We start from the raw sequence: 17290 nt of genomic DNA on the forward strand, positions 1-17290 counted from the left end.
ATTAGTTTGTCATTGTAGCTCTCGTGTTTATGTTTGTAATGTTATCACAGCGCCTTGAGCCTACATTTTGTTTGTTAGCAGCGCTTTCTAAATCAAATTATTATTATTATAAAGTACTAAGTTAGAAGTATAAACTACCAAGTGTAAAGTGTTCATAGAACACATCAAGTTTAACCCTCACCTCCTGGCTAAATACAATACTTCCTAAACGGCGGTTGCAAGTCCTACGACAAAATGGTAAAATCTCATTTAAATGTAATTGAATTAATTGCTAAACCCCCTACACATAAGTCTTGATGGTGCATAAGAAAGCAGAATATGGCCTGAGTGAAATGATACGTGTCAAAGTCATTTCTCTTTCGTGGTATGAAACATTCAATGTAAGGGTTTAGAATTAGATTGTATACGTTCAATATGTAACAATTAATCAGAAAGAGTAACAGAGTTACAAGTGACAAACAGCATACCAATCAGATCAATCTTGTATTAAATTCACTCACAATATTACATTAAGGTTATCGACATTATCTCCCCCTTACACCAACGAGAACAGTTATAAAACTATGACTTCATCACTCTTAAAAAAAATTAATCCCAGGAGTGAATTTTACGTTATTGATTCGGTTCTTAACTTTTGCAGTTTGGTCACAATCTACCAACATCACCCCTCTGTCCATCCTTTCTAACCCCCATCAGTCTCCGCCCTGGAGTTAATCACATTGCCTCGAGACTTTCTATCAATCTTTCTCATTGGTAAAAAGAGGTAAGAAGAGTGAGAAATCAAGGGAAGTCTCCCCCACCTTAGACGCACACACACACTCTTTAAATAAAATCCTTCATTTTCACTACTACTTAGACCCTATATTTATCCTTCCATATCCACACTTGCTTAGTAAAGACGAACTCCGAAGAGCCCAAGAAAATCGCCTGTTCTCTGGGGTTCTCTTAGCTTGTCCGCTGTGTTGCTTGACCAGTGGTCAGCACGTGTTCAAAACACAGGGCGGGACATTTATCAGAAGGCTGACAGGACTTCATCGATCCTTAAGACTCATTAGGGCTAACGAAGCGAGGGGACAGATGTGTATTTACTGCCCTGCGTTCTAGACTGACCCTTTGGCCCTTCGCCCATGGTTGCTGCGACGCTGGCTTTTTTTTTAAAATTTTTCGTTGAATACTGCCCCCTCAGTAATTTTGTGGGCGTTATCCACACCATCGGTCTACGAGCGTGGTCAGACAACACACATTAATCTTTAGCTGCTCCTGGCCGGTACGAAGCAAAAAAAATGCTCGGACAATCGTGATTGACTCCGGGTCATTAGCTTTGGACGCGGTCAGACATGGTCATTGATTGCCATGACACTGCTTCTCGCACGCTGCGTTGCGTCACCTTCTGACCGCCATTATGTCGTTTCCCGAAAGTCATTAGAACCACGTCCAGCGCCTAACAACCGATCACAACTAACAATAAAGTGTTTTAGCCACCTCGTAAAATATGTCAATCAATAAACTAGCACAAAGTCTACCAGTCTACTGAGATCTAGCAAGTAATTAGGACGTGGTTTGGAGTTCTTTTTAATTTTACATCTCAAAGACGCGTACAAGATTGAAATTATTCAATTAGTCTACACAATGTGTTTGAAAAAATAGTCGCAAAAATAAATAAATAAAATTAAACTCAGTGGTCAACCTGGATGAATTAAATCAGAGCTAAAAATTGATTATCTATAGATTTTAATTTCGCCTCTGTAGTCACACCAGAAATTACAAAGGAAATACATATTTGCTTAAGACAAACTTAAATTTCCTTTAGTTTTTTTTTTTTTAACATTTACTAGTGATCCTTTCTTATAGGCTTATAGACCACCGGTTTGAGAAACATTGCAAAGGAAGACCTTTGTTGACCATAGTGATCTCTCATTAAAAAAACAGATGATGTGTAGAGACCTAGAAACGTCATTCCGTTGGTCCAGTTTATCGCAGTACACCGGACCATAGCACTGACCAGATGCAATGAGATCTTATAGAGATGTCTACTCTAGGCTACTTATGTTCCCTGTAAACTTGGTCTCACGGGTATTCCCGAACTGTTTAGAAAGTCTTATTATCGATTGCCCCAAGCATGCATTACCCCCCCCCCCCTCATTCCCTCCCTCCACTCTTATTGGCCCACAACCCAATCTGTCATATCAAGACATAGGAAAAGAAAAGTGCTTTTATCAAAGAAGAGATGGTTTCTTATTAGACTTATAGAAGTTAAGAATGCAGTTCTCTTTTATCACTTAAATATATTTTCCTGACTCAAAGGAGCTGAGTACTATTACATATTTTAAAACCATTGCGTTGAAAGATAAGAAATAAGATTCTATGGACAGCGTGCCGATATCTGTACAATGAGTGTATGCGATTGTCATTAGAATTGAGATGACGTCTCTGGAAACCAAAGACTAATGATATAACTGACATAAAGAAAAGCTATCTTTCTGTCTGAAAGAGTTCCAAGCAGAAGCTAATTCGTTTTATGTGTTAACACACAGGCAAATAGGTGAGGCCGACGACCGAGCAAAACAAGGGAGACCCTTTCTTATACCTTCTTTAAGTGAAATCAGCTGTGCGGATGTCCACCATTAAAGCGACACCTTGATGGACGGTGTGTGGATTGTGACATAGTGTTGAGGTTTTCTTACATCCCCGCCAAGTGCAAGGAGCTCGGTTCCGTTAGGCATCCAAGCGAGGGTTTTGTTTCGCTTTCTTATTGTCTGTCCCGTGGTATACGCACCCACACAGTAGTGTAATCATGAAGTTTATTTGCGCATATCTTTAGAGTAGCTTCAAGTATCGAAACAGAGGATTAAAGAATGAAAGAAGGAAAATGTCTCTTATAGGAGTACATTCTTGAACGGTATAAACATACAGAGAGACAGAGGAGACGAGTTAGTTAGACAGTCCACAAATCAGACTATTTTAATATAAGTATTAAACTGGAACATTGGGCTTATGGGTTTCTTATTGAATTGGGATAATAAAATGTAGTATGGCTTGATATATATATCTGATGTGTTGTCGTGAATTCTACTTGAGGATTAAAATTATTTGCATTCGTTGAGAGGAGTCGTGTCGTCATCTAAACATATATAATCGGAAAATGTGTCAGATAAAGTTTCTGAAAATGCAAGGACCCATAATCCACTCATTGTAACTGACACGATTCATGTTTGAGTGCCAGAGGACAATGATCAAGAGAGAGTGGGTATGCTGACTCAGGAGTGACCCATTTCTCTTTTGGTTGTCTATCTTAAAATAAAACTATATCTACAATTTTATATTATAAACTTATTAAAAAATTGTGCTAACAATTTTAATTATACGGTCCATCACATCTTTTACTTCCAGAGTATCTGAAGTCCTTCCAGAATCTCTTTGCTCGGATGCCTCAGCTTCAGATGACCGCCATGCCGTCTTTGGTAGTCGTCAATTTCAGCAGCATCGAAGAGTGCTCCAGGGACTGTGTCCAGCAGACCAGCTTCGACTGCCGGTCGTTCGACGTGGACAACCAAAGGCGCGTCTGCCTTCTCTACAACTCGACTCATGAGGACGGCAAGGCCTTTCTGAGAGAGTCCAGCACCACTGACCACTACAGAAGTAAGTTTCTGATGCATTGTCTTAAAAAGAAACCTCATTTGTGACAGTTCCGTAAAGTTAGACAATAGATCTAGTACTTTTTGAGTTTTCAATCATTTTTTGGTAAAATTCCACTTTCTTTAGAGTCTTGAGTCTTGAACCAATTGTGTCTTGAGACACACTTTTGTGTCTTGTAGGGCCGGATTTAAGTATGCGGAGTTCCTGGGCAGTATTTTTGTGGAGGTCCCAACTAGTTTTCGAAAGCTTTAATAAAGATCCGCTTATGAATAAAATGGAGGTGCGGTGGCTGAGTGGTAAGGCGCTTGGCTTCCGAGCCAAGGGTCTCGGTTTCAAATCTGGTGAAGACTTGGATTTTTAATTTCGGGATTTTTTGGAGTCCTCCCAGCTCTAATGGGTACCTAACATTACTTTGGGAAAAGTAAAGGCGGTTGGTCGTTGTTCTGGCAACATGACACCTTCGTTAATCGTAGGCCACAGAAACAAATGACCTTTACATCATTTGCCCTATGTATAGAATACTAAGAGCAGTCTATATTTTAGAAGAAAAAAAGAGAGTTTTAGTAAAGTTAATTTCATTTTCCTTTAAAAAAATATTTAATATGCATATTTTAGATAAAAATGTGTCTATTTTCAAATTCGTGGAGGATAAGGCCCTTGGTAGGCGCACTGTCGTGAATCCGCAGCGGTATTACCTTATTTCAAGCATGCTGCAAGCGTACACTTCTGAATCACGACTTTTTGACAGCCTTAAAACTGCGAAACAAATGTAAGAAAAAATTGAACATTTCAGAGAAGTCGATATTTGGATATATTTTAATCTCTTTTGTGGAGGGCCCTTTCTTATGGGGGCCCCTGTGCTTAAGTCTCGCCTGCCCTCCCTTAAATGTGGCCCTAGTGTCTTGAGACTTTCTTTTGTGTCATTATACATAATTTTCGATTTCGGCACAAACATATCTGTTTTGACATATGCTTTTATTTTGTGTGTGTGTTTTGAAACCTGCACGCTTTTTTTTTCACGTCCTAACTTCAAAATTATAAATCACATAGGATACATAACGAATGGTTTTATATATTTATTACTTATGTCTTCAATTGCACTTAAAAAAAAAAAAAATTAAAGTAGTTATAATTTCTGTTTTTTTATGAGTGATCATCCAGTTGAATATTTAGTGTCATTCATTTTATTTCTTAGCAACATAGTTTTTTCCACGGTCAAAATATAGTAAATAAAAATTCCTGAAGTCAACTAAAAATACAAACTACAAGAACCTTGCATTGACGTCATACCCAAAGCCACGGGAGATAATAAAGTAGCTTAATATTGCAAGATACATTTAAAGATTTGACGAGAAAAAAAAAATCGTTTAATAAGCAGGTGATTATCTCCCTTGAATGCAAATCGGATTTTCCCCACCAATCTTATTCTGTGAAAATTTAAGGTGTTTAAAAAAAATGTGGCTTTAAAACTGGATCAATCGATTATCAAGCTGCGAAATTAATTAGTCTCGCTGTAAATTCATTCACAAATGTGTAATTTTTTTTTTCTTTTTGTATCTTTAACCTAATTAGTCACATTGGAAATGCAAGGGAAAAAATCATTTGTATTTTTTTTCACAAATGAAAAACATTTTTTGTTAAAATTTAAATTTCTTACCAGAAACCACAAATAACATTCGATTATGTACTATTAGATCACTCCGTTATGTTTTTACATCCCCGCTGGACACCTTTGCGTATGTTTGATGTTCCAGTTATTAACATCCCATAATTTCTTAGAAGCGTAGCATACCAACATTCTTCCGTGGCATTTAAATACATATTTTGCATTCAAATAGTAAATAACCAAAACTATATACTTAGCGTGCTTATATCTGTGTTGGTATTCGTAATTGTGCTTATATGCGCCTGGGTATTTGTAATTGAGTTTGTATTCGTGTTAATATTTTTAATTTTGATTGGATTCGTATTTTTCTTTTGTAATCGTGCTTGTTTTTGTGTTAGTACTTGTAATCGTGCTTATATTTGTGAAAGCCAGGGGTTCTCAACCTGTGGACCGCAACCATCTTGGGGGTCGATTGACGATTTGCCAGGGGTCGCCAAAGAGCGTCGAAAATATGGATTGTTATTGTCTATTCTGTATGTGTGTGTGGGGGAGGGGTCGCATCAGAGTGGGGGATTGTAAAAAGGGGTCGCCGAGCATAAAAGGTTGAGAACCGCTGGTGTAAGCATTAGTAATCGAAATTGAATTCGTGTTAGAATTTGTAATCGTGCTTACAGTCGTGTAAGTATTTATAATTGTGTTTTTATTCGTGTAAGTATTTGTAATCGTACTTGTATTCGTGTAAGCTGTTGTAATCGTGCTTGTATTCGATCTAGTATTTGTAAATCTGCTTGGTTTTGTGTTCGTATTTGTAATCGTGCTTGTATTTGTATTCCTACTGTAGTCTGTGACCCGTCTGGGACAGTATTACTGTTTGCGGCATCTCTGTCTTGTTTTTATTACTTTTTATTATTGACTTATTTAACAATGTGTCAGTTCTGTAGATTTCATTAAGTGAGTCTTGTGACTTTGTAGGCGAGACCTATCACCTAGCAAAACACATTTCTGAATAGGAATACCACAACCGCAGCATCAACTATCCGTACTATTACCATATTTCTAATCTATAACCGGAAGTAGAATTACTGCCCTGTGACAGGAAGTAGAATTACTGTCCCCGTAAAGTCACCACGAGCGACAAGATGTCGGTGCCAGTTATTGCCTTCGGTGAAACAACTAACAAGTCATTGGAACAGTCTTTTTTTTTTCCTCTCTGACACCTTCCCCCCCCCCCCCCGGTCCTTTCACCCCTCTCCCATCACTTACATCGTTTGCCTTAAGGGCGCCATATTGAAGCCAAAATGACAGCGAAATTTAATTTGGTGCGGAACTCTTTTATGTGGTAAAAACGTTTTTGTTTCAAGTTTCGGGCAGAAGAGAAGAGAGAAAGTGGATGTAAAAATTGGAGGAGCTACTTAAAGAGGACACAGCATGCGTAAAGGGCGATTTATCTTTAGGGTGACGTTCTAGTCCTTTGCCTCAAGCACTTTGTCACTTCTTTCCTCCCTCCCCCCCCCCCCACCGGGCCAACAATTGTGCTATCAGTCAGCAGTCAGCAGTCAGCAGTCAGCAGTCACATTTTCTTAGTATCCGCTTTTACGTGTAGCAAAGTGGAACAATTTCAGAACTCTGAGCCGAACGGGGATTATGTGTTGGAGATAGGAGAGAGGGGGTGGGGTGGAAATTCCAGTTTGCTGGTCAGACCGGAATGAAAGCTGTGAGATAAATGACTTCAGACTATGAGGAAAGATTTCGAGAAAGGAATTTTGCACATTTCTAGTAGATAATTGTTACACGTTCGTACCTCTCTCTTAACTAAGGAAATAACTCTCGATGCAGCAGACACAGATAATAAAAACACCACCACATAGGAAATAAGATACTTCTGTAATAATCTTTAGAGAAATACTTGACAATGATACTAGCTTATTGACTGGTATAAATCTCATAACTTTCTTAAGTGACTACATTCAATGACTGCTCCCTACTAACTGCCCTCACTGATTGCTCCCTGCTAACTGCTCTCACTGACTGCTCCCTACTAACTGCCCTCACTGACTGCTCCCTGCCAACTGCTCTTATTGACTGCTTCCTACTAACTGCCCTCACTGACTGCTCCCTACCAACTGCCCTTACTGACTGCTCCCTACCAACTGCTCTTACTGACTGCTCCCTACTAACTGCCCTCACTGACTGCTCCCTGCCAACTGCCCTTACTGACTGCTCCCTACTAACTGCCCTCACTGACTGCTCCCTACTAACTGCCCTCTCTGACTGCTCCCTTCCAACTGCTCTTACTGACTGCTTTCTACTAACTGCCCTCACTGACTGCTCCCTACCAAATGCCCTCACTGACTGCTCCCTACTAACTGCCCTCACTGACTGCTCCCTACTAACTGCCCTCACTGACTGCTCCCTACTAACTGCCCTCACCGACTGCTCCCTACTAACTACCCTCACTGACTGCTCCCTACTAACTGCACTCACTGACTGCTATCGAGTATCTGGCTAACTCAAGATTCACCTTCCTGAACATTCATAAACTACACTCATAATATCAAAATAGGTTATAGCACCAACTTTAAGGTGGTGAGAGTTGTGTTTCCCTTGATTGTATCTTCTGTTGTGATTCCGATTCTTTGTCTACATATAAAACTCAATACCATTCTAAAAAGAATACAGGTGGGTCTTCTTAAAAGTATTAAAAGACCATCTTTCTTACTTTCTTAGGTCCCTGTGGGGTCTTATTTGTCACGAGTACAAGCTCTTTGAGACAACCCAGGAGCCACTGGTTCAGATAGGTCCAACATTACACGCCTTCGAGACAAGTCTTCTTTTTATCTTGTTATTATGAATACTTCAGACCTCTTCACAACTTCTCGGAAGCCTCATTAAAAATCCGCCTTTGTTAGACAACCGTATCATCAGCTTTAGTCCAAGTACTGTTGAGAGCGCTGCTCATTTCCCCCCACCCCCTCCAGTATCATCCGTTTTCCTTGGGTTGGCGAAAAAAAAAAAGTTTTTTTTTGGCGGGGGGTGGGGGGAGGACAAAATGCGAGCTTTTGATACAACACGACGGGCCTGATGGTCATTTCGTTTAAGCCAACCCTAAGACTATCAAACCAGATCCCTTTAAGCATTCTTGGAGCTTGAAGCTGGGGGAGCTTAAGAGCTTAGGGGACTAGTTAGAAGGTGGGAAAAGAAAAGAGTGGGGAAGTCTAGAAAATGAGGAGTCGGTGAGCTCTTGACCTTTAGCAGGGTGGACTAATGTTAGCCCAGGGTGTCGCTGTAATCTCCAATGTCAGCTCCTTACCAAGAACACTAACTACACACACACACCCACAAACACACACTCACATTTTTTTTTTACTTGAGGAAAATGTAAGTTTCAAAATGAGAGTAGCCATTAGAAAACAATTTTCAAAAATGTTATCAAAATCTTTGAAAAAAAAATCAATCTAAAAAAGCAACATTAATCTAACAGCGTTTCTCAAATCCATGGGCTTGCAGTGCTCCTCAGGGCCAGCTACCCGATTAAGTAAGATGCAAAAGTAAGTTATTTATATTTAGGAAGTTAAAGGTTTGAGAAACTCTGTTCGATTACATTTATATTGCACATGTGAAGACACAGTTAAAATGTATTTAATTAATTCATAACAAATATTTAAAATGGTAAAGAAACATAATATATAAATTTTATTTAAAACCTATTGATGTCTTTTTACATTTTACATCGACTTCAAAGTGTGTTCACTACGTCAATACATTGAAGACACAGGTATTTTTTTCTGTTCAGAACACACTTATACCGTTGACCGCGCTTGGCCAGACTGCGGCCTTCGCATGCGATCATTAAAATATTCCCTTTGACCATTCAGTTTTTATTATAAATAAAAAAAAATATACATTCGTATTTTTGAGAAATTTCGTTTTGGATTTTTTTTTACTTGTCTTCAAATTGTTATTAATATTTATACGCATTCATTTTCTTTTTCTGCTCTATTTGCAGCGGCCTTTGAAAAACTCTTCAATCGTCTGCCAAATCACGTGATCACAACCAAGCACAAGAAAAAAATCCAAGACGTCAGTGCTGAGCAGTGCGCACGCAGGTGCATCTTCGAGCAGGACTTCCGGTGCGCGGGCTTCGACTACGAGCCCGGGTACACCAACTGCTGGCTGACTGACTTGACTGTCGCCCAGAGCGAGGGAGTCAAGTTCCACCCTGGGGCTGATTTTTACGAACGGGATTTTGGTGAGTAAAGAAATCTTATAAAAGTCTTTATCTATATTATAAAGTAGAATGTGAGGGGTATGTATGTATGTATGTATGTATGTATGTTACTTATAGACATCAAAACCGCTTGACCAATCTTGATAAAACTAGGCAGGAATGTTCCTTGGGTACCAACTTAGACCGTAGTGTATGTATTGTAGCCCTAAAACAAACTTAAGACCCTCAAAAAAAATAAAGTTGTCCGACTCTATTACAGCTATAGTATTTTATGGATCTAGGCCATGTCTACAATGTTGACATGAGAAAAGATAGAAAGGATTTAGACCTAGATCTAATTTTAAGAAATACACTTTGCGCAGATAGTTTTTTACTTTGACACATGAAAATACAAAAGAAGATCCATTGATTTCATTATATAATAAAATTAACCTTCAATTTTGTGTTTCAAAAGCATTTTTTACATTAATTAGTTCCTTATATCTGTGATTACAGATTTCCTGACGAACATTCTTTCATTAGACAATTCCGTAATGAATCGCGTACTAAATATTAATTCGTTTAATTATTTACTTTATAATCCCATCCCTAGATCTAAAACTCTAATTCAACTCTAAGATGATAAAACTTCTCTTCGAACAGATAGTTTTATACTTTAACACATAAACATATTAATTAAAGTCCATTCATTTCATATTTTGATCAAATAAACATTCAAATTTGGTTTTCTAAAGCTACATTCGTTTACGAAAGCTGCGAAGCCGAGTTGATATAGGCCTAGATCTATATTCATTCATGAATCGCGTACTAAACATTATTTCGTTTAATTGTTCACTTTATAATCCCATTCATTTAACAAAGCTATCGCTCTTTTCCATTTTAATAGATAAGAATGTATCGACTTCCTTCGGGTAAACCCATTTTCTCAAAACTAATTTTATTTTCGTAGCGAAACAGAAATAACGTGAAAGGATCATTAGCTACGTTTAACATACATCTAAATCCAATCCACTAGATTATCCAAAAGCATTTTTTACATAAATTAGTTCCTGATATCTACAGATTTCCTGGCGAACATTCTTTCATTAGACATTACCAAATGGTTACACATTAACACATCTCTCTTCTGAGGTCTGAGTCTATTCCTAGGCCTAGGTCTAAAACTCTTACTGAACTCTAAGATGATAAAACTTCTTTTCGCAAAGATAGTTTTATGCTTTAACACATAAACATACTAATTATTGTCCATTCATTTCATATTTTAATCAAATTAACATTCAAATTTGTTTTTCTAAAGCATTTTTAATACATTCGTTCGCTGTTCGCTAAAGCTGCGTAGCCGTGTTGAGATAGGCCTATATAAATTCATTCATGAAAAAAGGTCACGCATGCGCAGCACAGAACTCTAGATTAGTGTAGATTTAGATCTACGTCTACCTCAAGATCTACTTTATACTTTATACACATGAACATACAAAATTTAGTCTATTCATCTCAAATTTTAATCAAATATATGTAGGCCTACAAGCAAATGTTTTAATTTGAAAAAAAAAATGGATTTAATTAAGCCTATTAGCTATTTTGATTTAATAGCTTCATTCACAGTATTCACACTATTTTTACATTGACACATTCGCTTTACGTATTACATTATTATTTCGTTTAATTGTTTACAAAACACTCTCAGTGACTATATCGACAGTAATGCGCAAATAAAGACCCGCGGGTCGCGGGTAACATATGTCTAGTACATGTATAAAGCAAATTCAACCCAATATTCATGCGTCACAGCCGAACTTTTAGGACAATGAAGCCCATTCAAATCTAACGTATTACATTATTACATTATAACCATATATATTTTACCTTGGTATATAGAAACAATGAGATTTTAAACAAATGAATTCAACTTTAACGAAATGTTTGCTTTAGAATTAATTTTTCAAACCAAAATGTATGCGGACACTTTGTACATAATCTTAAGAGTATTTGTGGAAATGTAAGAAAAATGTAACACAGGGAAATATGACAGGGAAATGATACGGCGAAAAGTTACAAGAAAATGTTACAGGGAAATGTTACAGGGAAACGCTACAAGGAAATGTTACATGTATTTTTTTAAGGGGGGGGGGAGGATATGTAACAGAAGAATGTCGCTGTCAGATGTCGCAGTGAAAACAAAGTAAAAAAACCCTTTGTTCTTTGAAATGTCACTTAGCACTTTACTATGTCCCCATTTCGACGTTCTTCCACATATTATCATTCTCTTATATCCGAATATGTATGCAAGAGATTCTGTCTCTACTTTGGAAAGGTCTGTTCAAATCCTTTCACTGTCCTAACCCGTGGCTCTTACATGTTTCTCTACCTTACCACGTGACAGCTCTCTTTCAGCATAATGTGACCAATAGAAATACAGGGATCAACTTTTAGTATCTATCTCATCGAGACACTCTTATGTAGAAGAGAGGGGAAAAATCTAAATTTTTAAATTTGATGTGTACAAACGTATATGTTTTAGTAGCATACAGACATACCAACGCGGCTGTACAATTTCAGTTGAAAGTATTGAACCCGAAATACGTGGGTGGAGTAAATGGATTGAATCGTGTGGGTAATGAGTTATGAGTCTTACTGTCTGGCTATGAACTCGAGCTAAAGTCAGCGAAGGGATCAAAGAAATGATTCAATGATTCATCAGTCGGAGTTGTGATTTACTGACTTTTTTACTGGCTATGATTTTTGGATTAATTCAAAAAGAAATTCCTTCAGAAAAGAAAAAGAGAGAAAAAGAGTATGAGAAAAAAAATCAAAAGTTAATAAGAGAGAGAAAGGTGCACGAGAAAAAAAGAGAAAGAAAAAGAAATAGAGGGCAAGAACGAACTTTAAAGAGTGAAAGAAAGAGAAAAAAACAGAGTAAAACGTAGATAGAAAGCAAGAAAGACCGAAAAAGAGATGATAGAAAGAGAGGGAAAGAAAGATATCGAAATGAAAAGAACGAAAGAAAGGAGGTTCAGAAAAAGAGAAGGAGAGACAGAAAGAGAGAAGGAGAGACAGAAAGAGAGAGCGCAAAGGTTCAAGTCCAGATGAGAACCAAGACAATATATAAACACCTGAAAGCAACTCAAAAAGCTGGGGATCTCACATACCCTCAGGACTCACGCCTTGCTACAAATCGTCTACTATATCTTTCTCGTCATCTTTTAGTGAAAATTAAAGCAATGCTTGAGCTGGAAATAAATACATTCACTAATGCAGGGTTTCCCAAACTTTTTTCCTCAATGGAACACTGCGCACATTCTCAGTATTTAGGGGAAACCTGCTAATTTTTTAGTGAGCATAATCCAGGTGGTGGCCTAATAGTTAACTATTCCAAGAGTTCGTGAAACACTTATTCAGGCCTCCAGGAACACTAGGGTTCCACAGAACACAGTTTAGGAAACGCTGCACTATTGTATCGTATTATTATGCTATGAATAAAAACTGGATGGAATTTTTTTTACACCATTAAGTGATTACTACAAGTTTTGTTTATGTAGCTCGAAAGTGTATAATGAAGATATGTGGAGAATATCACAGATATCAGAATTAGTCAAAGTCATCATCATTTGAAAACTGTAATACATGAGTGGACTGTGAATAGTAACATAGTTATGGCTGCCTTGCCGTGCAATTAATCGCGCTGGGCATGCCCATGGTGACTGTGAGAAATGTCTAGCGATAGGTTGGTTGGCTATGTAGTGTGAATAATGTAAGATAAACGACATTTTCATCAGCTGTCTTGGGTAGGCGACAGACGACTCCAGAATGCCAGAACGAAAAGGTCACCTACATCTATTTATTTTACCTCAACTTAAAAATGTGTCTATATTGTAAGGAGAGTCATATCTTGTTTTGTTCACAAAGAATTTATTTAAGCTATTTCAAATTGTACCAGTTAAAATATAATACACCTATAGCGGATAAGTTGTCAACCATCAGCTTGGTGCCACAAGTCAACGACCGTCAACAACACGCTGCCATCCCACCGTCGTCCTGCGGGAGGCTTGGACTAGGAAGTGGAGTATTTTCAACTCTGACGAAACATCCGAAACATGTAAAAGATTTTGCAATACACAATGATAGTTGAATTAAAAAAAAATTAAAAAAATTCGTCTACAGTTAAATTAAACATGGCATACAAACAAACGAATTGTTTTGTTTTTTTTTAAATCTTAATTTAGAAGACCACCTTACGTTTCCTAAAATACATTACCGTTTTTATATTACTGAGTAGTTATAGATTATACTATTTTAAATGTCTTTCTAAAAAATGATGAGATATATCTAGTTTTTATAGTTTATCAACAAAGTTATTAAAGATATTCATTTTTTTTCTTTCCTTTGCTCTTATTTCCGTCGTGACAGTCCAACTTTTTAAGTGCCCTTTTTTTAACGGGAATTACCTATGACATCGACTTTGTGGCTCAAGTTTCGCTTTAATTCTCGAATAATAAATGTCTCATAACATTTTTTTCTTGTTAACCAAATTGCACCCGCCGTTGGGATTCTAGATCAGCTATAACTTGTGTGGTTTATTGAAAATGGGCTTAATTTTATCCATAGGTAGTTAATAATCTTTTATGTTTATTTGCTTTTAATATAAGCTATATTATTGTAATAAATTTAAGGGAATCAACTCAGCGAGGATTAACAGTACAAGTTTGCCTACGTTTATTTACATTGGCCAACACTGTCAAAAATTAAATACTAATGGAGTTCAAATTTCACATGTCCTTTCTGCCTAACTACTTTCCATACAATGAAAGTGATTGATCCAAGCCTTTGAGCCAGGTATGAGGCAGGTCCCAAGACGTCTCTTTCATTCTTTAGTTCCTGAACTCCAATGTCATTAATTGGTTTGAATATATCTTACAGAATAGTATTTTTATTATAGCTTTTATATATAGCGCTTCTTTCATGCTTATAGCATGCTCAGAGCGCTTTGGTCCAATCTCATTTATGGACCAGTGGAGGGAGGGGGTATCTAGGAGTTGGTTTTCCGTGCTGCCTTTACGCGCTCAGTAAACGCAACTCAGCCCGAGTCGTGTGTCGAACCTCGAGCCCCCTTCGAGGTAGCCAAGACAAGCCAAGTTCAAGCGCACTTAGCCTCTCGACCACGCTTCCCACAAATATATAACAAATATTATGCTTTCAGCATAGATTATTTTTAAAATGTTGTATGATTTAACGTATTATACTGACATTTATATATATCTATTATATATATGTTATTTAACAGCTTTGCAAAATGTTCAACAACACAAGCTATTTTCAAGACATGTAGGTATTCGGCTCCAGCTCCGGCCGAATATCATATTTTACTATTCGGCAATATTCTGATCCGGCCGAATATTAAAAAGTACTATCCGGTGCATCCCTAATATATATATATATATATATATATATTAAGGCATATAGTCATGGCTAGGATCTTGTGTATTGTGCGAATCCAACAATATTTCATCAACCAGTCTAAACTAGCCAAGGGACATTACAATTAACAAGATAGACGTACTCAAGACTTCGTAATACTTCTAATGATGTATTTATTTACAAATGGATTGTCTGTCTTGTCTCCCTATCCTTCGTTTACTTCTCCGTATCTCTCAGTATTCAACCTTCTCTAAGCTCCAGCCATCTTGTTCTCCATGTCCGCCTATTCTGCTACGTCATTCGTCTGTGGGACTACGTCACTACTTTTACCGTCGCTAAAAAACAATACAAAATATAGTTATTTACAAACCTAACATAATCTCTAAACTAAAAAAGGTCATAGCAATATATATATATATATAGGCCTATATAAACTTTGCTTTTTTTTGTGACGGTACGCACCGGTTCGGTGTATCGGCGCCTTTTTCAATGTGTGGAAAAAATGATGACTTTTCTTGTATTTTAACGTTTATTTTTAATGTATTAGTAGTTAAAAGTTAGGCAATCCATCACTGAGTTCAAGCAACTAGTTCTATTTGACAAAAATAGCACATTTTATATATATGTGTGTATGTATGCATGCATGTATGTATGTGTGTGTATGTACATGTGTGTGTGTGTGTGTGTGTTCGGAAAACAGAAGGAAACCATTTTGAAAAACTTTTGATTTCTGGGTAAAAATCTATTTCCGGTGATATAGATGTACAAAAACTTGGTGAAGATTGTGTATGTCTATGGGAGTGTGCTCACGTGTGGGTTTAGTGTAAAGGTGTGGGGGGGGCTGTTCTGGGGAGGATGTATTTATATATAAAGAGAGATATGAAGGCGGAAAGAAAAAGAAGATCTACGCATTGATTCAGAACAAAGACTTTGACCGATGGGAAGGGACAGAAAGCGTCTTGGCGTAAACCTTGATGCTATTCCGCTGTGTAAACACGCCGAGGTTAAACCGCTGAGTCGGTACAAAGAATAAGAAAGGACATGTCCTGAAGGACCATTCACTTTCTCTCTCTCCCTCTCTCTCTCTCTCTCTCTCTCTCTCTCTTTTCCTCTCAGTCTATGTCTTATTTCTCTCTCTCTCTCTCTCTCTCTCTGTCTGCCTCTCTTTTTCTCTTTCTCTATCAGAACAAGTTCTCTTATTCTATCCTTCAGTTTCTTTATTTTTATAGTCGGAGTAATTGAAGAGATCTGTTTTCTCTTTCTCTCTCTCTCTCTCTCTCTCTCTCTCTCTCTCCCTTCACCTCAAAACCGCAACTGAGGCTCATACTCTCTCTCTGTCTTAGTAAATGAAGACACGGGTTGGACATTTTAAATGTACAAAGTAAAAAAAAAAGAGTGAGGACTTCAATTCAATAAGATTGGGGGGGGGGAGGGGGTAGATGGGACCATACTCCCCCCTCCTCCCATCAGCTCCCCCATACCCTCGGGGGGTAAAAGAAGCTGGAGGGGGACCATCATCACATGTTCAAATACTCTGACGGACAGTGAGGAAAGAAGAAATGAAGGAAGTGTTTAATTAAAGAATTTTCGTGGACAGAATATTGTCCGACACCGAACGTTCCATAAACCAACATTATTTCTTCTTCTTCGCTAATGAAAGCAAGGGGAAGTAAGGCCTGGTCGAATCAGGGGAAGAGAACTGTGTCACTTCTTGCACATATTTTTTCTGGTCATTTTTTTTTTCCTCAAAACTTTAGTTACTGTTAAAAAAAAAAAAAGTTCAATCAGCAAGTTTGACATTCGATTTATCTATGTAGAAGTCAGCTTGGTATTTACATTTTCGCTAATAGTAAATATTGAAACTTACCAGCGGGTCAAGCTAGTGAATGTGGAATAAGGTACGCCTTGAGATGTCATGCGGTCAGAGGGATGGTCCGGAGTTTTCTCCTCGAGAAATCTTTGATTTTCTAGCTAGTTGTAATTAAGTCTTTAAATAATATTGCACGAGAATTTTCTAAACTGATTTGGTTTTTGGGGTGTAATTGCGACAGAAGGCAGAAAAGACTAAGACCAAGCTCTGCATTTAACATCTATATGGAACTTGACGTATAGTCCAGGATGTGTCTGAAAACTCTCTACTTTGACTCATTTTACTTTGTGAAGTTGCTGGATATACATTGCAATAAGCTGTTAGACTTTCTAAAAAATGTTTTCAAACGAAATTCACAACATCAATACCTTTGACCTGCTTCTAATTTGTACACTCTTGACTGACTTCATCCATTTAACGTCCATTAGAGCATAGGGCCGCAATAATACTTTGTTCTGAGAGCTTTCTCTCACTTTGTACTTTCCTTCTGAATCATTTTCCTACATATTTCTTTGGTCTCCCAGACTTTCTCTTT

At 37.5% G+C, this 17290-nt stretch overlaps 1 protein-coding gene across 3 annotated transcripts in view; it reads left to right on the plus strand.

Annotated features, from left to right (window-relative positions):
* LOC106056355 (uncharacterized) overlaps window positions 1-17290 on the plus strand; it is a 167840-nt gene that overhangs the window by 42392 nt on the left and 108158 nt on the right. For all 3 annotated transcript variants that reach the window (XM_056042494.1, XM_056042493.1, XM_056042495.1), the window contains 2 exons: window positions 3391-3639; window positions 9249-9491. In XM_056042494.1, coding sequence (XP_055898469.1) covers window positions 3391-3639; window positions 9249-9491 — 492 coding nt within the window. The remainder of the gene's footprint in view (window positions 1-3390; window positions 3640-9248; window positions 9492-17290) is intronic.

Source organism: Biomphalaria glabrata, chromosome 9 (assembly GCF_947242115.1).
Source record: "Biomphalaria glabrata chromosome 9, xgBioGlab47.1, whole genome shotgun sequence".
NCBI lineage: Eukaryota > Metazoa > Mollusca > Gastropoda > Planorbidae > Biomphalaria > Biomphalaria glabrata.